The 21,583-nt window shown below is 44.4% G+C and overlaps 1 protein-coding gene across 1 annotated transcript in view; it reads left to right on the top strand.

Moving 5' to 3' along the window:
- The window catches only part of NIBAN1 (niban apoptosis regulator 1), a 110,437-nt gene extending 88,854 nt beyond the window's left edge, over window positions 1-21,583 (top strand). The window contains exons 7-14 of the mRNA XM_081121008.1: window positions 313-417; window positions 717-879; window positions 2,708-2,895; window positions 5,709-5,870; window positions 7,590-7,700; window positions 9,777-9,884; window positions 12,574-12,685; window positions 15,695-21,583. Coding sequence (XP_080977134.1) covers window positions 313-417; window positions 717-879; window positions 2,708-2,895; window positions 5,709-5,870; window positions 7,590-7,700; window positions 9,777-9,884; window positions 12,574-12,685; window positions 15,695-16,803 — 2,058 coding nt within the window. The 3' untranslated portion in view covers window positions 16,804-21,583. The remainder of the gene's footprint in view (window positions 1-312; window positions 418-716; window positions 880-2,707; window positions 2,896-5,708; window positions 5,871-7,589; window positions 7,701-9,776; window positions 9,885-12,573; window positions 12,686-15,694) is intronic.

The following is a 21,583-nucleotide window of genomic DNA, read 5'->3' as shown; positions in this document are numbered from 1 at the left end:
TTAGCTTCTTCTAGTTTTAGAGATGAGGAGTCGGAATTTGAGGAATTTGTCCTTTCTGATGGGAAAACATTAGCAGAGGTTTAGTTCCTTGTGGATGTTTAAGAGCATTTACCTTCTAAGGGTGTCTTAATTGAGATTTTGGTGGCCTCGGACCCAGAGAGAAGCTGTTAACCTAGCAGGTTTCATGGAGCTCAGGACAGTCTTATGTAGCCGAGATGGAGATGGCCAACCGTGACATCTTCAGTTGGTATGATGCTCAGATTTTGCTGTTACCAGCTAACGGACTGGGGGCTCCCTTCCTCTTCCCTGCAGATCTTGAGTCACCTGGTGATGGAGGAGCTGCTGCCAACCCTTCAGACAGACCTTCTGCCTAAACTGAAGGGCAAGAAGAATGACAGGAAGAGGGCCTGGCTCGGGGTAAGGGATGGCTTGTCCCTGCATCCTTGCTGCTCCAAATAAACATTGCTTTCCCTTGTCTTTTTAGGGAAGCTTTTTCTTTTTTGTAAACAAATTCCTTCCCTAAATAAAGAACTGCCTACCTCGAGTCTGCTCAGTCTCACTTAAATGAGGACTCCAGCTTTGAGAGAAAACTAGAACGGGTGGTGCAGTTTTATTTACGTTGTGATAATCTGTGCTTAACCCCCCTCTCTGGACTTGACTCTGTGAGGCTCTCACACACCACAGAGCCCCGATTTATGTGTTGATCTCTGTTGCAGCTTCTCGAGGAAGCCTACAACCTGGTTCAGCAGCAAGTTTCAGAGGGATTAAGTGCCTTGAAGGAGGAATGCAGAGCTCTGACCAAGGGCCTGGAAGGGACCATCCGTTCAGACATGGATCAGATTGTGAACTCAAAGAACTTTTTAACTGGGAAGATCAAAGGTCAGTGGAGATAATCCACGTTCCTACTAACGAAATAAGCTGTGCATTGAGGGCTGCATCGCGTAGTTAGAGCTCATGGTTTCAGAGGAGAAATAAGCTGAAGGAAGGGGGAGAAGTGATAGCGGTTGAAACAGGAGCCTGCTTAGAGGTGCTCTTAAGGGCCTGGCCCTCCCCATGGAAACGTCAGGGAAACCAGGTGGAGAGCCTGGCGTCTCGCCTTGTGCTGGAGACTGTGTATTCTGATCCCGCCTGTCCCTTCCCTGTTGTGACACTTCTCACACTGAGCTGTCATGGCTTATGACCCATGCTCATGATCATTCTGAAATTTCCATTAAGTGCTTTTCAAATATGTCTTCTCTCAAAGTGAACTGATAAATAATGCATTCTTCTCCTGGCAAACAATGTTGCTTTTGGGTATCAAGCAAGTCCTTTTTAGAAATCATAGATTGTTTCATATTTGAATCATGCAATTGGGGCGAAAGGGCTTTTTCCCCCTAGTAATTCTATGACCTGCTTAATATTTCATACCCCAAATATGTACGAGATATACATAAAATTAATAGTATTGGTCATCTTAGAGTCTCAGAATAAGAGGCAGTATGATCCTCCATAGCTCTGTGGAATGATTCTGTGAATTGAAATAAGAATGTGACCATTCATGTCACTGTAAGCAAGTTATTTGCCAATAAAAACGTAAGAAATAGACTTGGAGAGTAGTTTCATTTCTGCGCATTGGGATGTGACCTTGGTCAAGCCTGACATCTCCAGGCCTCTATTTTTCCACCTGTAAAATGGAGGATTGGCCATCCAGATGAGTGTGCACTCCCCTTTTCAGTTCTGTGATGCTATGACAAGGCCGTGTCACTTCCCTAGCTCTGCAGAGCTAGCCTTCCAGTCCACGGGGCAAGGTCAGGCCTCCCCAGCTCAGGCTAGGCTTCCTTCATGGGATCAATGCTTCCAAACCTGGCCAGTCATGAGAATCACCTTAGCCCTTAACAACAACAACAACAACCAGTAATAATAATACAGACTTCCATGGCCCAGCTAGACTTCCTGAAGCAGAATCTTGGCTATGCTCTTCTAAATTGAAGGGCAGCGTTTGACTCTGGGAAGGGAGAGCATGGTGACCTTTTTTCCATCCCATTTGCTGATTTTCTGTGCTCTCTACATTTTTACCACTGCACATGTTGTCCTTGATCATCAGAACAAAAAATAGTGTTTTTAAAAAATTGGGGGTGGGAATGGGAGGTGGGGTGACAAATTGAAAAGAATTTGTTTCCATTTGCCCAAAAGAAGACTATACTTGACTTTTTAAAGTCTCTTGAGGAGGTGAGCGGGAAATGGAATTATATTGATTGACTCTTAGAGAAGTGAATTAAAACTTACTAAATTGTTGTATACAAATAATTAATCATGATGTTGTACACCTGAAACTAATATAATGTTATATGTCAATTATACCTCAATTTAAAAAAACTTAATGAATTGTGCTTTTAGAAGACAAACTATGCATATATAATGATGATGGTTGATGGGTCTCTGGCATTTTCTTTTTTGTATTAGGTATTGCATGCTTACAGGAACCAAGCAGAAAAATGCATTTCATCCCAGGGCAGAGGGAAGCTTGGGGAGGGGAGCGATTCTGTTTGTTTCCATTTCAAAGCTTGTTGGTTTTCTATAGGACTCTGTGCTGGTCTGTCTTCCCCTTTGAGCTCACCTTGGCTGTTCAATGGCTCTGTGGTGCAACTACCCAGCCCTGGCCTGACTCAAGTGTCTTTGAATCCAATTTTGCCCTAAGTCACGGTTTTCTGACTATTTCCTACCACAGTGATGGTGGCCCAGCCAGCAGAGAAAAGCTGTGCGGAGAGCGTGCAGCCGTTCCTGGCGTCCATTCTGGAGGAGCTCATGGGACCCGTGAGCTCAGGATTCAGTGAAGTCCGCTCACTCTTTGAAAAAGAAGTGGATGAACTTAGCCAGAACTTTCAGACCAGCAAAGACGGTGCCCAGCTAAAGGAGGTAGGGTGTGAAGCCAGGAGTTCAGTGTGAATGGTCTGCCTGGGCTGCCCTCTCCCTGGGTCTTTATCTGTATTCATCTAGTCTTTCTTTCCTTCCCTCCTCTCACACCCCTCCCTTCCTTCCTTTCATTCATCTGCCCTTCCATCCACTCATCTAGTCTGTCTTCCATTCATCCAACAACCCATTCATCCATCCATCTACCTGATTTCCTCTATTGATGGTTTCAAGATGCAAAAATAATAACATGCATGTATATGTATGCAAAATTGATCACCCATACCACCCAATCCTAGTCCACCCCCTAACTCCTAGATCCCTCCCCTCTCAGCTCCCTGAATTAACTAATATAAGTAGCTTAGAACATGTTTACACATATTTTTTCCTTGTTTATACAAATATATAAGCATGTAGCCTCATTTATATAAATTTTGTTTGTTGGTTTATTTGTTTCTAAAAACATAGACTCGTCATAAAAACCAGTGTTTCTCCAAGTGTGGTCCCTAGGTCAGCATCATCATCATCACCTGGTTGTAAATAATGCAAATTCTCAGGCCCCCACCAAAGAGCTACTGAATCAGAAACCTCTGAGGTAGGCCTAACAGTGTGTTCTAACAAGATCTCCAGAGGATTTGCTGCACCCTGAAGTGTGAGAATGACTGGTAGACATGACTTGCCAACTTGGTTTTATACTTGATTCATGATGGGCATCCCTACAAGTCAGTGGATAGGACCACATACGTCTGTTCCTTTTTCTTTCTTATTTCTCTGTGCATACATACACATATCCTTGTACATAAAAAAGATCATTTTGTATGTATTTTGAGGATTTTTATCACAGCCTTCTTTTTAAACTTGCCTTTACTCTCCCATCCTTCCCCCACACCACCCACCTCCCCTCTATAGCTAGTGTCAACACCTTAGCTATGCCATTCTGTAACTTTCCCATGCTTACATAGCACATAAAACTCACACATTCATAGGCTATTTGTTTAGATGGCTTGGTCTTAGAAAAATGGGATTATATTATATAGACTACTCTGCTTATCAGTATTCTCATTCAAAAATGCCTCATGAAACTGTTCCCAAGTTCACTGTTCTAGCTCCAAGTCATTCATTGTAATGACTGTATGATATTTCACGTATGATTTATTCAGCCATCCACATGTTGCTGGCATGGAACAAAGCTGCAATAAATAACCTTGTTACATGTATTCTCATATGCCGGCTGATGCTTTTATTTCTATGGGATAGATTCCTGGGACAGGATTGCTAGGTCAAAAGGTAGGTTTATTCCTCACGTTAACAGATGTTGCCATTTACATTTCCAAAAAGGATTTAAAATTTACGTTGCCACCAACTACCAACTGTGTATGGCAGAGGACTTTCTTCCCCACAGTCCCATCAGAAATGGAGGCAATCACTTGTTTAAATTTTCACCAGTCTGCTGGGAGCAAAGGGGTGAACCATTTTTTCTGTCTTGTCTGCCTAATTGATGTGACTAAAAATAGTCACATTACATATTGCGTGACAAGGGGCAAGTTTGACAGCATAGTTTGGGTAATTAATTCCATGTTAGTGGAGCTCTCTGTAACTCACTTCTCAAAGGGAGCACTATTTCCCCATTACAAACACAAGGAGAACGGGTCCTCTTTATTATGTATTTATTTATTTTATTATTATTATTATTTTAATCCTTACCTGAGGATATGTTTTTATTGATTTTAGAGAGAGATGAAGGGGGAGAGGGAGAGAGAGGCATCGATGTGAGAAACATCCATTGGTTGCCTCCCATAGGCGCTCTAACTGTGGATCAAACCTGTAATCCTTTTGGGCAAGAGATGACACTCCAACCAACTGAGCCACCTGGCCAGGGATGGGCCCTCTTTACATCTCTGCTTAGAGAAATCTCAAAACCTAGATTTACCTCTTTTCCATGACCCGAACATGAGACAGGACATCCTGTATAATTCGCACTCACCTCTGCACTCCCTGATTCTCCTTAGGCCTCCATTTTCAGCACCCTTCTTTCTGTCTGTCTCCACCCACTCTCTGGTTTATCCTTGATCTCCAATATTCAAAATTATTTTAAAATAAGCTTGGAAAATAAAATGCATTCTGTTGGCAACAACAGTCACAGTGTATGAGTGTGTGATAACCCTTGCGGTCTTCAGGAGATGCCGTCCTCTTGCTGGAAGCCTCAGTGACCAAGTGCAGACTAGAGGAGGAGGGACCCTAGTTTTTAAAACTGATTACCTCTCCCAGGCCAGGCCTCTTCTTACTGCCCACACCCTGTCCACTAGCACCGTAGAGGACCTGCAGCACAGGGAAGTCCTGTGGACACTGACAGAGCCTCAGAAAACTTTAGGGACTCTGGCTGTACATCTTGGAGTCTAGGGGGCACCCTGACCTCCCTGGAATTGTTTGAGGGAATGTCACTTATTAAAAAAGGCTGCGGACACTCATGGGCCCAGTAACAATTCCATGTGCAAAAGGACCTACCCACCTAGTTCTTGACTTCTGGAAGTGGGAGCTGGCAGCCAGTCCATCATGAGCTTAAGAAGACTGGAGCCCTGAACGCATCCCTGGGTCCTCCCATAGTCTAGTTGGTTCTTCTCCCAGCCCCTTCCTAGCAACAGAGCTGCCCCAGGGACCTACTGAAGGAAGGAGGACAATTGAAGATGTCACAGACGTAGCGATCCGAGAAGTGATTCACTCTCCTAACATGAATTTGATTGTTTAGAATTTATGGAATATGTGTGTAATATTGCTCCGAAATCGGAAGATGTTTAATTTTTCCCTTCACCCAAACGTAGCACCTGGACCGGCTTATGAATCTTCCCCTGGATTCCGTGAAGATGGAACCGTGTTATGTCAAAGTGAACCTGCTTCAGGAGCGCCTGCAGGATCTCAAGAGCCGCTTCAGATTCCCCCACGTCGACCTGGTGGTGCAGCGGACCCAGAACCACATGCAGGAGGTGGGAGCCGCGGGGGCCCCTGGGGGGGGGGGCTGAGCCAGCAGGGAAGCAGGTGCGGGCAGGTGGGGCTGGCTTGCTGTGCAGCCGGGAAGCGAGGCCATTGCTTTCGTCATAGTATCTGTCTTTCCAGCTGGCTTCATCTTTCTTCCATGTTGGTGAACGCCATAGAAGGGAAATAAAGTGACATTAATTAATAATTGATTTGTCAAATCAGTGCTTTTAACCTTGGCTGCACATTAGAATCACCTGGGGAGCTTTTAAGAAATATTGGAGCCTAGGTCCCACCTCCGTTGATTCTGATTATATATATCTATTTAAAAATTATGTTTTAATTATTGAAATTATATATATAATTCAATAACTTAAAATTTTTTAAAATAATTTAAAGTAATGTTTAAAATAATTTAAAAATATTATATTTTAATAATTTCTTAAAATATATTTTAATTGATTACCTTTCAGTGCGTGGGATGACACCCAACCAACTGTGCCACACTAGCCAGAGCTACATTTTAATAATTTTTAAAAAGACTTCCCCTACTCATTTCTACTGCTTCTAATATGTGTCCAGGATTGAGACCCACTGGTTTCAATTAATTCCCTAACCTAGAATCGATCAGTCACTCACAGCTTCATATTTGGATTTCTTGTTTATTTGATAGGTTCCTGTTTCCCCACGAGGAACAGGAATGAATAGCACAGACCCTTTCCATATCATAGTAATTTATCATTGAAGAAAGGGTGTGCTCATTGAAGCTGTAAGAGCACAATTCTATTCCACAGATTTTCCAGGGGAGCTTATTGTGGGGCTGGACCCCACTTTAGGGAGCTGATAGGGAGACAGAGTCTTAGATAAATTCACTCCCATGTTGAGAATGCTGTGAGAAAGGTAGGTGTTGCCGTGGGAACAACAGCCTTGGAAAAGAAAGGAGCTTTTTTTGTTCTTACAAGTTATCGGCAGGATTAAGTGACACATCTTATTATCTAACCTCTGATTTGTGAGGGATTAAAGATCGACAAGGAACAAAATGGGGCAATCATTTAACAGAAGTCCCTGTGGTAATGCTGAACCCTGGTGAAGCTTGTGCAGGCACAAGTGCAGAGAATAAGAAACCCGAGCTCCTTCGGTTTCTAATCCGTGAGCGTGTCAGCCGCTGCCTGCGACAAGCCCTGACCCTGCCTCCCTTCCCATCCTGGCAGAGGGTGAGGGGGCCAGTGGAAGGTGGAGAGGGAGATGTGCTGGCTAATTTACATCCACCTGAAAGTGCATGTGCAGAGTGAAAGCGGCCAAAAATAATTGGAGATGACTCCTACGTCATCGTGTTAATCCCTGGCTGCAGGTACCAGAGGTCGGAGGAAGGGGGTGACCGCACGAGATGATGGTAGTTTCAATCCCATGGTCTTGGGTTTTCCAGTTCAGGGCGAAGGAGAAGAGATGGGAAGAAAGGTTACATACATGTATATATACATTCATGCAAGTGCATGTGTGTGTGTGTGTGTATTTCCTGATCTCTTACTGATCCCGCTGTGGCCATGTGCCTATTTATTTCACAGTTCACGTAGTGGGATGAAGACCTGTTGCCCTAGATCACCCCCAGAGAGGTGCCTGAGGGGACTCACCCCATGGTCATCCCCTCCCTTCTCTCCAGACGACTTAGGCAGCCCTGGGGTCGTGACCCCTGCCTCTGACTGCTGTTTCTGTGTTGCTTTGGCCTCTAGCTCATGGAGAATGCCGTATTCACTTTCGAGCAATTGCTTTCCCCGCGCCTCCAAGGAGAGGCCTCCAAAACAGCCGTCGCCATTGAGAAGGTTAAGCTCCGCGTCTTAAAGGTAAAACCATTTTTTCATGTGGGGAGCATAAAACAAAAATGTGGCCCCCGTTTCTTTTTGAGTAGAAAATACCAAGTTCTTTTCCTAGCCGTCTTTGTCATCTTTGTCATCTTTCCAGTGACTATTAGGGACCAGCCGGTCCCCCAGCTTCACTTTCAGGCTTCTTCTGCCATCTAGTGGCTGTTTTCAGGACCACAGGTCCTCACCGTTGCTGCCCATCAGCTGAAGTGACATGTCCCAGTTTACTTTTAAAGCAATTGGACTTGATATTTATTGGCTGTCCGCTACAAGCAGAACATTGTGATAGGTATTGCACGGATTATAATAACAGGCAAGGCACAGCCAATTTCTTCAAATAGTTTACATTTAAATTAGCCAGAGTATTTTAGAAATATCGACATCTCATGGCAAAGGAAATATACTCCAAGAAAAGGACACCTGCACTTCCCCCAAAAGAGAGAGAGAGATACCTGCCGCATGAAATTGTTTCATTTTTAATGTGCTTAATGTTTAAATATATATATAATTTGTTTTAATAACAGGAGCTTGCACGTATATGTTATATTTTTAAAGCTTTTTAAAATCTATCATGTTTCATTTGATCCTCACTAGAACTTGTGAGATAATTAGAATATGTTCCCATTGTAGAGATGAGGAAACTGACTAAGAGTTAACGTGGCTTACTTAAGCTCAACAAGCTAGTCAATGGTGACCCTAGAGCTTAAACTATCTTTAAATCTAATGCACTAATTTTTTACTTCCCCCTTCTCCAGCGATTTTCCACCGGTGTGCCACAGAAATTTTAAAACATGCAATACCTGACTATTTAGTCAGGGCCACTGACCTATTTTCCCTTAGATTGTCAAATAAAAAAGTGACAACACCCAACACAACAATAGCCTTTGGTGTGAACGAATCACAATTATACCTATTTTCTTTGTCAGATCGGCAAAAAATATATTTTCGGTGTGCCACAGAATTCTAGTAATTAGTTTATGTGTGCCATGAGATGGAAAAGGTTGAAAATTGCTGCCTTAAACTGTGCTTGGAGCAGAAGATCCAAGTTCCACATAGGCTGGGAGGGGTATCTCTGAATTTCAGACCTGATCTTGAGGTATCACAGACAGTAGGAAACTCTGGCAACCAAACTATTATAATTAAAAGCAATATTTATTGTGGTAACACACATAATAACCAACTTGAAATTGAGAAAGGAAAGATATCAATGTCAGTATTACCTCCAATTTATACTTGTCCAAAGAGTCAATTTCTTCTCTGGACACGTTTAACGGCAAGAACGTGCTTCCTAAGGTTAAGCCAAAGTTCTCAGCAGTCAATCCAGTTCTACCTTCTTTGCTAATGACCTTCTTCCACATGGAAGCCTTTCATTGTTTGAACAGAGCTATAATTTAGCCCCAAGTCACTCCCTCTGGTATAAATGCCTTCGCCTCCTTTATTTATTTGGCCTGACCATTCTGCTCGTGTTCCTGTGACTATGTTCCACTTCGTCTGTGATCCCCTTAAAGTGACACCTAAAACCAAACTCTGGTCTCTCGGTTTGGATGATCCATGCAGTACAAAGTGAAGCATCTTTCTTGTTCTCAATACTGAACGTCTTTGGTGAACATGCCATAGTGTTGATGTAGCTTGAGCCAGACTCTCTTCCCTCGTGGAAATCACTACAACCCACAAATCCTGCTTTTGGGATGTCGAATGAAAGAAGTAGATGACCATGGCTCCCAGGAACCCACCTAGGACAGGAGTGACGAAGTACAAATTCACCCCCTAGTTCTATCCCCAGCTTCTTTATAATGCAGGAGTTGCTGTTTTGATCTTGCCTCAGTTTCCATACCTGTAAGAGGGGAGGGTAAGATGGGTCATTATCAGTCATAACCTCCACCTGGAGTGTGAGAATTGCACAGAAAGATCTCTGAGACCTTGGAAACACCACAAGGGTCCTCAGAAATTGGGGGCGGGCGGAGGAGATGAAGTGGGTGGCTGAGTTTTTTGTTTAAGCGCAAGTTAACAGATTGCAGTGTTGCTATTGAGCATATGTTTTCCTCTCTGTATTGACAGCAATATGATTACGACAGCAGCACCGTTCGGAAGGGGATATTTCAAGAGGCACTCGTTCAAATCACACTTCCCACCGTGCAGAAGGCCCTGGCGTCCACGTGCAAACCAGTAAGGGCTGGGTTACTCCAGAGAGTCTGCTCGTATCGCCTGTGAAGTCCAAGCATGGTTTATTTATTTAGTTATTTATATTGGCCATGATGTGCTTGCAAACAGTAGAAGGGGTTGTCAAACTTTTTCTGTAAATGTCCCATAGTAAATATTTTGGGCTCCATGGGCCATACTATTTCTGTTGCAATTACCCAGCTCTGCTGTTATGGCCCCAAAGCAGCCATAGACTATACATAGACAAATGGGCCCATCTGTGTTTCAGCATAACTTTATTTACAAAACCAAGCAGCCCGCGGGATTTGCCGACCCCTGGACTGGACAAAAATCTCGAAGGGTAACGATCTGAGTTTGAGTCAAGCTAAGGGTTGCCGCAGAACACCTGAAAATACCAGATGTTCCTTATTATAGAATGACTCCTAGGTCCGACGTGTCCTCTGCAACTTGGCCACTACCTCCAGGAAAAGATCTCAAGTAACATGCTTAATTACAGGAGAATATTTGCTCTGTTAAATCCAGCAACGTTTGTTTAGTGAAACTGATGAAATGAATCATTTAAAGCTGTTCTGTGCAACCAGCGACAACCAGCAGTGGTTATGAAGTGCGACTTAGTCTGCAGAGCAGAGTAATAGGAAATCCGACCCTGGAGGCTGGGTCAAGACCTGAGTTCAAGTTCTGGCTTCTCCAGGTATCGGCTCTCAGGCCTTGAGCAAGTCACCTTTCTTCCCTCTTGTCCTCGATTTCATCTTGTAGGAAATGGAGCTAGTAATACTTTGCAGTAGCCTTCTTAAGACTAAGAAGGCTAGACTGAGGCAATTAACATTTGTTGAGTGCTTACCACGTTCGAGGCACTGTGTTAAACACTTTGCATGGATTAGCTCAGTGGTTCTAAGTTCAACCCTAGGAGGAGGTACTTTTTATATCCTTGTTGTAGCAATGAGGAGACCTGAGGGATTAAGTAGTGGGCTGCAGGGTCCTGCTTTTGCCCAGTCTTGGGGGGTGAATAATCATCATCAGTGGAATAAGGAACGGAGGCCACGTGGGAACATGAAAGGGTGTTGCAGACATGAGCCCGGGCCCCTCATTTCACAGAGGAGGAAAGAGGTACAGAGTGGTGATGATGTTGCCGGGAGTCCCACAGCCAGTCCAAGGCAGGGTCTGGACTCCTGGGCAGAGCTCCTACTACACAGTCTTTGTCTGTGTGTCTCACAGACCCTCTTGGGGTCCTGGGAGCTCCTGCCTCTCAATCCTTTGTCTTTCCTCTAGGGTACGTATAAAGGGACACCATGAGAGCCTGCTAGGACCTGGTCCTGGGCTACTACAGAGCCCCGAATCCTAGCACTGAGGGTCGTCTGAATACAGTGCCTTCTGATCACCTGCTGTAAATCCTGTCCCTCCAGGCAAAAGACATCCAATCCCACTGCTAAGTCCCTGGCTCTCTAAGAGCCACCTGTCGGGAGCCCTTTTCCAGCACCCTTAGGTGCAAGGTTTACTAAGTTAATCACTGGAATACTATTTGGTGCTTTTTGATACCTTCTCTGTCCTCATGCTGATAACAGGCAAGCCATTTGGAAACCCTTGGGATGCAGGAAGGGTTAAAGGATTTTGCATCCCGCCTGGGTTGTCTTAGAAGAATAAGTGAGTGCCAGGGCCAGTTGGAGGGAAAGAGAAGGTTCCTGGAGAGCCCTTGACTAGAGATGCCCACACCTTTCTAATAAAGTTAGACACACACCTACTCCAAGCCCCCGTAGTCTCACCTGTAGGTATCTACTCAAGATGAGTAAGTCATTAAATCAACAAATATCATGCTCGAGAATGTTCATAATATTTATATTCCTCACAGTCAGAAGATGGGAGAAAAATCTGAATATCCATCAACAGCAGTTTGGATAAACAATTTTAGTTTATTCATAGGATGAATGTCTTATCAATAAAAAGGACAAGCTACAGATACACGTGGCAACATGGATGAATCTCGAAAACAAACACAAAAGAATGGACGATTCCACTTACAGAAAGCTCAAGAACAAGAGAAACTGAGCTATTGTGATAGATACCAGATGGGTGCTTATCTCCGGGGGGATGTGGCTGGAAAAAGGCGTGGGAGTTATGTCCTCGATCTTAATTTGGGTTATGGTTTCATGGGTTTATGTGTAGATTTAAAAATCATTGAGCTGTACTTTTAAAATGTTTGCATTTTATTGTATAACATACCTTGGAAAGTCCTGCTGGTGTTTTTTAAGAAAAAGGAAGAAAGAAATACTTTGGTTATGTTGGGGGGAACCAGACTCAGTGACACCCCTTGAGATGATCAAATCTCTCAATCTACCCCCTGTGTGTGCACCCAGTATAAGGTGTGGTGCCAGGAGGGGTCAGGAGTAGGACTCGCCCCTTCTTTTTCTTGTTAATCCTTACCTGAGGATATTTTTTTCATTGATCCTTAGAGAGAGTGGGAGAGAAACATGGAAGTGACAGAGACACACTGATTGGTTGCCTCCCGCACTCTGACTGCTGCCAAGGAACAGACCTGCAACCCAGGCACTGCCCTTGACCGGGCATCCATCCCGTGACCCTCCAGTGACTGGGTGAATGCTCTACCACTGAGACACGCTGGCCAGGGCAGGCCTGTCCTTCCCATGTCTGCTCCACGAACCTGCATCTCACGCCTGGTCCTCTGTCTCTCGCTCCTCAGGAACTTCAGAAATACGAGCAGTTCATCTTCGCTGATCACACCAACATGATCCATGTGGAAAACGTGTACGAGGAGATTTTACATCAGATGCTCCTTGATGAAACCCTGAAAGGTGAGGAAGGTTCACCTGGTACTGGAGGGAACTCTGGATAGAGGGGAGCGCCCCAGAGATGGGCCCAGAACGGCCAGCTAGGTTTGCTTCACAGGCATGAAAGGGGAAGGGCAATTGATGTTGCTGGGGAGACAGAGAGGGGAGGGAGGGTGCTAACCCTGACTGAGCAAACGCTATGTGGGCAAATTAGATATTCTTCCCTTTCATTACAAATGAGAACTCTGTGAGGTGGGAATTTGAAGCTTCGTTTTTCAAATGAGAAAACTGAGATCCAGAGAGATTAAACCTAGGGTGTCTCAGGAACAGCTGTCGTCCTCCAGCTGTTCCAGACAGAACAGAGGAAAAGGACTCCTCTTAGCCACAGGATCAAGACCCCGCCCAGAGCAGGAGGAGGTGACCCCAGTAGCAGCTGCTCTCCCAAAACATTCCTCACCTCCTCTCAGCTGGACAGCGAAGGACACAGGGCGATGGCCCAGTGCGCTGTGAATTTGCCAGGACTCCAGCACCCAGTGTGGAAGCAGGCCCTGCTTGGGACAGGAGTGTGGATAGGAAAACTCTGATAGAGATATGGAGGGCCATCCATAAAATTTAGGATCCATAAATTTGGTCTCCATGGGGAAGATGTCAAGCGTCACAAAACCCTTCCACTAGGAACGCTGGCCAAGCACAAGCCCAGGTCCCAGTTACAAGGGATCTACTGAGATAAGGAATGTAAAGATGCCAGTGCAGAGTGTTCATGCAGGAAGGGCTTGGTCAAGGCCACCGCCAGTCCACCACGGCACCTTGGTGTGAATTGGAAAAAGGCTCCCTTCACCTGAAACCTATATAATTTTATTAACCAATGTCACTCCCAATAAATTCAATTAAAAAAAACCAAATTGGTAGCTCCAAAATAGTCATAAAGATGTAGAGTATAACACAGGAGATACAGTCAATAATATTGTAATAACTATGCATGGGGCCAGGTGGGTACTGGCAATATCGGGGCAAACACTTTGTAAAATATGTGATTGTCTTACTACTATGCTGTATACATAAAACTAGTACAAAATAATATTGAATGTAAACTATAATTAAAAAGTAGCATTTAAATGAAAAAATAATAATTTGCCTAATCTAGGGAATAAATGATAACAGCAATAAAATTATTCCTTATTTTATAAAAAGAGGTGGGTGGAGGTGGAAGAGGGCATAGAGGAGATAAATGGTGATGGAAAACATAAAATTTTAAAAACCTTATATTTTTAAAAAAAGAAAAAGTTTCCCTTCCTCCAGACCCTTCACGGCTCTCTGTCCAAAACTGCCACAATATGCTGATTTTTAGAGCAGGACACTCTACTGCTAGCTGCTAGGAAATTATTATGCTGACTGCAGAGACCTATGCTCTCTCTGATGTCAGTGGCACCCCGTTGGAGGTGATACTGTTGGGCATGGTACAACCTGCACGGCCATAACCAGAGGCCTAGTGTCAAAAATGTTAGCTGTTGTCATTATCGTTACTGTTCTTACTCCTCTCAAGGCCTGAGACTGAGCTGGATGGACAGAGATCCTCATTCTGGCGTGTCTAGTTATTTTTGCAGTAGCATCTTTGCTGTAAGCATTTTTGCCACAAACATTTTTGCCCCATAACTAATTGGCCATACGGCAATTTTGCCATAAAAAAAGATAAAATTACGATAATTCAAAGAGACACATTAAAACCAAATAACAAAATTAAAAAGACTTTATTGCAAAATACAAAATAGTTAAATACATTTAAAATGTGTGTGGATTCATTGCAATACTGTGCAAATAGCTGATTTTATTTTGTGGATTATACCTAAGGCCCTGTCCTTGTTCTGTGGGAAATGTGGATTTAACTCACCACCCTCAGAGGACCTTGAGTGCCTCTCTTCCTCTTCCGAAGAATGTAATGTTCCAAAATAAGCAACCAACTCACTCTTGGGGCAAAAATCATCATCACCCGGAAAAAAATGCTAACTATTTAAAAATCACCACTATTTATTTTCTCCACTACTTCGTCAATGGAGAAATGAAACCAAACTGACAAAAAAAACCCCACAAAAAAACAACAAAAAATAAACTGCCAACCAGTTATTTTATCTTTTTTAAGGCAAAATTGCCTTACAGTCAATTAGTTATGCAGTGTAAATGTTTGAATCAAATTGCTTGTGGCATTTGGCCAGCATGGCTCAGTGGTTGAGCATTTACCCATGACCCATGAACCAGGTCACGGTTCGATTCCCAGTCAAGGCATAGGCCTGGGTTGTGGGCTTAATCCCCAGTACAGGGCATGCAGGAGGCAGCCGATCAATGACTCTCTCTCATCATTGATGTTTCTATCTCTCTCTCCCTCTCCCTTCCTCTCTCTGAAATCGACAAAAACTTATTTTTTTAAAAAAGTGCTTGTGGCAAAGATATCTACAACAAAGATGCTAGGGCGAAAGTACCAAACCCATCTTGGAGACAACAGGTCAGCAGGGCTCTCTCTGCACGCTCAGTACTGAGAGCCCGTTACACATGCAGGACTGTGCTGTGGAAAGAAGCAGAGAAATGTAAGGCCTGCTCCTGTCTTAGAGGCATTTCAGTCAAGGGGAAAAACTGGAACTGCACATATTAGCTAATAAATAAAATGTGATGGGGGCCTCATGAGTGATACAGGTGATACCATTATGGATTGTGAGCTCCTTGCTAGCAAAGGCCACATTTTACTCATCTTTGGATTCCCAGAGCCTGTCCCATAGTCAGTGCCCAGTAAGTGTTTGCCATTTGAATAAATGAGTGAAGGAATGAAGACCACAGAGGCCCAGAGTTTGGAATGAGTTTGCAGGCTTCGATCTATCATCAGGGAAGGCTACCTGGAAGAGGGTGGACGTAGGCTGGAATTTGACCTTGAGAAATCTAGATAGCCAGAGAAGCTGAGAGGAGAGTTTGGCTTCTGGGTAAAATCAGAAAAGCCAATCCCCACGACAGGGTGTTAACGCCATGTTTTGTTTTCTGGTGTCTCAGTGATAAAGGAGGCTGCTGTCCTGAAGAAACACAACTTATTTGAAGACAATATGGCTTTGCCCAGTGAAAGCGTGTCCAGCTTAACCGATCTGAAGACCCCTGCAGGGTCAAACCAGGCCAGCCCTGCCAGGAGAGCCTCTGCCCTTCTCCCAGGAGGTGCTGATAGCGAGACCCTAAGTAATGATGTGTTCCAGGAATCAGGGGAAAAGAAGCAGCCTGGGGTCCCTAGTCCATTGGCCAAAAGAGAAAGCCTTTCTTTCCCAGGTGGGGACGGGCAGGTGGTTATTTCAGGCATCGGTGACCCTGTTGTGAATCCCGTGGCTGCAGAGGACATGGCTGGAGCCGGGGCCACACTCTCATCAGAGCTGGAGTTTGGAGGGACTCCTGCGAATGGAGAAGCCACTGCCCACAAAAAGTCAGAATCCATCTCTGCCTCATGCTCCTTGAATGAGCTCAGAAATCTGTTGACGGTGACCGTTGAAGTACCAATGGTGTCTGCCGCCCTCGAGATGGAAAAAGATACACAGCAGGAGACCCCTGTTCCCCAAGCAATTGAAAAAGAAGCGGAAACAACCCAAATTGACACAGAGGCCACTCAGGCAGCTGCTTCTAGTCAGGACAACTGTGCAGACGGTGGGGTCAGGGAGAGGGAGGCCCATTCTCCCCCTGCTGAGGCTGAGGCTGAGGCCAGTGGGGTGGAGCTGGGGGGATGTGCAGAGGCTCAGCCAGCTTGTGGAGGGCTCAGCCAGGGTGCCACCAGCCCAGGCCCCACAGAGGAGCAAGCAGAGGCTGGGGAGCCCAGTGGGAGGGAGCTCCCAGGGAGGCCTTCCGGACCTGACACCCACGAAGGAGGTAAGGCCATGCCACAAGGAGGCTGCACTTTAAATTCTGATCCCATCGGCCTCAGTGAGAGCCAGGTCTCTGTGGAAGAAGCAGTGGGAGGGAACAGAGGCCCAGCCCAGGCTACTGCCAGCGTGAATGCAGAGGAGATTAAGGGTGCCCGTGTTCACGAGTGTCAGTGGGTGGTTGAGGATCCTCCTAACGACATCCTAGGTCCACAGAGAGAGGATTCGAGGGAGAGTCCCCCAGAGGCAGGCTCAGAGGAGTGAAAGGGGCAATTTGGCAAAAGTATCTCTTTCAACAAACTCAGCCAATGGGCTAGTTATGGGTACGCTTAGGGGGTGCATGTGGATTATTACCAAAAAAATTTTTTTTAAGTACTTCCTTAATTTGTAGGATGAAATCGGAGGGAATGCACACAGCGTGTGAGCACTGAGGCAAACCTCTGTGGAACTGAGCTGTTTGCCATGAATTGTCGCTTTAGCATTTTTGTAGGAATTACAAAGGTAATGGAGTGTTTGGGGTGAGAGGCAGCTGAGGGCGTTGCATTGAGGACAGAGAAAACAGTAGGAGCACGGTTTGCAATACACTCTGCACAGTTTCTTCTAATGCACTTTAAGGCTTTTCAATTCTTTGTAAGAACGCAAATATCTGCTGTAAATCCAGCTTCACTGTCTGCTGTACCGACTTCGCCATCTCTTAAGGACTCGGCACTTGTCCACAGTCAGGCTGCAGGAAAGGGTAGGTGGCAAACACCAGCCCCCACGGCCGTGTGCAGCCCCGCGGAGCCTGAGAGCTCTGGGGAAGCTGAGCGGAAACGGAGGAAGGCTGTGGTCTGTGGAACTGTCTGCGCCTGTTACTAAATCTGCTATCAGTGTCTTGTTAATGAACCTTGTTGATTCTTATTAATCAGTCACCTTTTGGGGAAACTCAGAGGAGGCAAGAAAATTTCCCTGGCCTGCTGAAGCATTCCAGATGAGCCTTAGACCGTGCAGAGAAAGGGCTTAGCTAAATTATTGGGCGTAAAGCCTACCAATTAAACAAATGTTCTTGAAACAGCTACTCTATGCCACACGCTGTGTTAGGCATCCTGCCAAAAAGAAGACAGAGGAAGAAGAGAAGGAGGAAAGATAAGGTGCCTTGTTCAGTATAAATTAAAAGGCCCAAAGGAATTTAATCTAAGAAAACACCAATTTTCAAATGATATGCTTTCTGGGCTGGCAAGAAAGCTTTCCCTCTTCCCACTGAAACAGTCCTGCTTCGCTCCCAGAAGGAAGTAAAGTGAATACGTGAATAAAATGAATAAAAAAGAATGCAAGAGAAAGAAAAGGGAGAGAGAGGAGAAGAGAGAGAGAGAAAGAAAAAAGCCAAGATATATACATACCATCAGGTTAGTAAGATGTTACCGGAAGTAGAAATCATTTGTTCAGTCTCTTAGCAAGTTGAGTCTGTGATGTCCCAGGTGCCGGAGATCGTGGTTTAAAAAGGCCTGTTCCTTTCTCCCAGAACTTACACTTTAGGGGGAAAAGACACACAGACATCTAAATCGACTGTGACCTATAACTGTTAATGTTAAAGGTGGAATGGACTTCCAAAGGATTATTAAATAAAGAAGTATTCGATTGTCCTTCAGAAAATGGGAGTTTATTTCCTAAAAGCGCCAGTCCCAATATTACATCTTCATGTTTCCTTCCACAAGTTTTAGTATTAGATCCCAACGTAGTGTCCCAAAAGCTAGTGTCGATCATCATCAGCTAGTAAGTTTACATCAGTTTTTTAGAGGATTTGTCCCACAGGTTAACCATTTCAGCAGGAATTCAAATACCTCCCTCTCCACCTCCCCATGAAGAATTTCTTGGATTTCTAGGTTTTAAAGGGTGAAAGATAATCAGTATCGGTATAGCTTCCTATTACAACTTTTCTTAGAGTGCTCAGATCCTCACAGCCAGGAAGGATCTCCTTACACGCAAAGAAGGAGAGGCCACTCCTCCCTGGTCCCCGTAACACTCAGTGCTCACTCGTATCCTTGCATTTAGCATGGAATACTGAAGTTATGTTTACCTCCTGTCTCTCCCAGGGGCTCTTCTCTTTGAGGACAGAAACTAGGCTTTAATCAGCCTCTGGGCTTCCTGCTAGAAACACACAGCCTTGAATAATGGCTCCCCGCCTCCTCAAGTCACTTGACTATCCTTAGTGCCTAGCAAGGAGCTGGCCCGTGTCAGGCTGCTCAGGACATGTGAGAACCCAGCACCCACCCCTCTGCTGTGCTGGTGCTATTTGGTGCTGCAGGGAGACTTTTTTTCAATTGGGCTTTCTGCCCTTGAGGAGTCTTCCCTTAAATCAAGTCCAAAGGGCAGATGGCCACATGGTCAGATGCTCTGCCCAGTAAGGCAAGGAGCCAAAGGAGCAGTGCCCAGCCAGCCCTGTCTGCCAAGGACTGCCTTTCTCTCCAGGAGAACTGCGGCGAGGGAGGAAGTCACAGCCCAGGCTACCCGCCACGCAGGAGCGTCCCAGCTTTCTCCCTTTTCTCCCATCAGGGCTTCTTGAACCCTTGGAACGCAAAGTCATTTTTTCCAACCCTAAAGGAGAGTACCCTTCACTGCATTGGATGGATGAGCACCGGTGCCCTCCCTTTACCCATCCTTTGGGCCTCAGGGGGCCGGGCACTAAGTGGGATGATGCATTTGAGGACATAATCAAATAATTTTTCTGTATATATTTCACAAAAGACAAATTCACTAGACTATGCAGGATGACTGTTCCATTTGTAGATGGAACAGGAAGCTCAAGTGCATTAAAAACATTCCTTATTCATTGTAACACGCTGATGGAATAACTTCATATTACCACGAGTTTGTTGCTTTCAACATGGTCTTCTTTGTACTGCTTCAGCGGTTCCCGGGTTGGAGCAAGGTTACTGTGGTCTCCATGAGCAGCATGAAAGCCTCGCTCTGCAGGCTGCACTGGGGATCTCCCCTACAGGCAAATCTGTTGGAAATGCATCAAACCTCAAGACATGGTGTTTAGCAAAAATTCCATGACTTTAAACTAGTTACATTACTATTGACCTTTCACAAAGAAATGATATTTTCTTTTAAAAAATTAGCTCATCATTTTCTCCTTTGCAGCTTGGAGCTGAGGCAGTAGTGCCTTGCATTATGGAGAGTAATTTCTCTTAATATATATGTATATTGAAAATCACAGGGATGAGACTTTTTATTTGTCCAAAAGCTTTATAAAGAGGCTAAGTGTGAAAAACCACAGGTCATTGTGCCTGATCATCTACATTTGTTTGAGAAGATTCTCAAGTCTGGATTTGTAACTTCCAGGTTGGAGCCAGTGATTTCTAAGGGTTTCACAAGTCTCCCAGACAGGTGACTTTATTTCTTTATACTAAGTGCTAAATGATATATGCTATGTGTCAATTTTAATGTGGGGAAGGGAAGGACATCACTGACTAAAACAATAATATGGTTTCACTAGGTAAAAAAGCTGGCTGCCTCTGCCTTCTTTACCATAAACAAATGGGGTTGGGATTTGCCTTCTGAAGTCTGCGACTTCAAGAAAAAAATCAACACTGTGGATTGTTTTTTGTGTATTTTTGGGGTCATTATGTAAAGCAAATAAACTTAATACACTTTGTAACCACGTATTTACTCTGGCAAGTGCCTATATTCCAATAAAATGTTCATCCCTGAAGAGGCGTCCAGATGTCATATTTATGTGGAATGGGGCTGGGTTTTTTTTTTTGGTTTTTTTTTTTAAATATATCTTTATTGATTTCAGAGAGAGGAAGGGAGAGAGAGAGAGAAAAAAAAAACATCGATGATGAGAGAATGGTCATTGATCAGCTGCCTCCTGCATGCCCCCGACTGGGGATCGAGCCCACCACCCGGGCATGTGCCCTGACTGGGAATCAAACCGTGATCTCCTGGATCCTAGGTTGATGCTCAACTGCTGAGCCCCGCCCCGCCGGGCTGGTTTCATCTTTTAAGCAAATGCAATAACTTGAGCTGGGAGGAACAGCCCTCGGAGAGGAAGAGGTGAGTCACTGTCACTGTTTTATGGAACTTTTAATTTTCTGTCATCAGGAAGAAATCCACAGGGAAGTCACTTAATGTCACATGTAATTATGCTTTGAAACTGCATATGCTTATTTCTCTAGGAATTAGATTATGTCTAAATATAGCAATGGGCAATTACTCTTGACGTAATTGAACTGCTGTTCAAACAATTTTATTTTCAGTGGGTAACATTGAGTGAAACGTTCATTCTTTCTATAATTGTAAGTAAAGCAGTACTCACCAATGTCAACAGTTGCTCATTCATTCATGAATTCACTTCTTCCAAAAAATAATGATTGTGTATCTATTATATGCAGGCACTCACTCTACTGGGTGCTGGACAAACAGAGGTGAATACAGTGGACACGATCTCTACATCAGCAAACCCAAATTCCCAGGATGAACATGGCCAGGGAGAGCCCAAAAGGAGTATTTGCTTCCTTGCCTGGCATGAACCTTGTCTATAATCTCAGCTTTAATTCTGTCTACCCCAACAGCTTCAAACGAGAGGAAGGAACATGGAAGAAATCAAGTCCGGGGGAGATGGGACACTCGGTGTGGCATAAACCTCACCACTCTTCTCCTCCTTCCACACCAAGCATCCAGTATGCAAGAATCATTCCCAGAGCGGCTCCTTCACTACTTCTATTTAGAGCCAATAATCAGATTGGAATTGGAGGTGAGCAGGTTATTTGAAACTACTGTATAGTTTTCTTACATTATATGTTTATTTGGTATGGCTGGGATGGGACTGGTGGAGGTCTTGAGAGGAACCAACTAAACCTGTATGCCCGTGTCTATAGTTGCTGTAGTAATAACTGTCAAAAACTAGAAAACAACCCACATGTCCTTTAGCTGGTGAATGTGCATATGGATAGTAATCTATCTATATGATAGACTACTACTCAACAATAAAAAGAAATGCTCTACTGACATATAGAGTAGCATGGATGAGTCTCAAAATAAGTAGGCAGAGTGAAAGAGG

Source organism: Miniopterus schreibersii, assembly GCF_964146895.1.
Source record: "Miniopterus schreibersii genome assembly, chromosome: 19".
NCBI classification, from domain to species: domain Eukaryota; kingdom Metazoa; phylum Chordata; class Mammalia; order Chiroptera; family Miniopteridae; genus Miniopterus; species Miniopterus schreibersii.
Note: the sequence above shows the minus strand (reverse complement) of the source record. Positions and strands in the feature narration are given on the sequence as shown.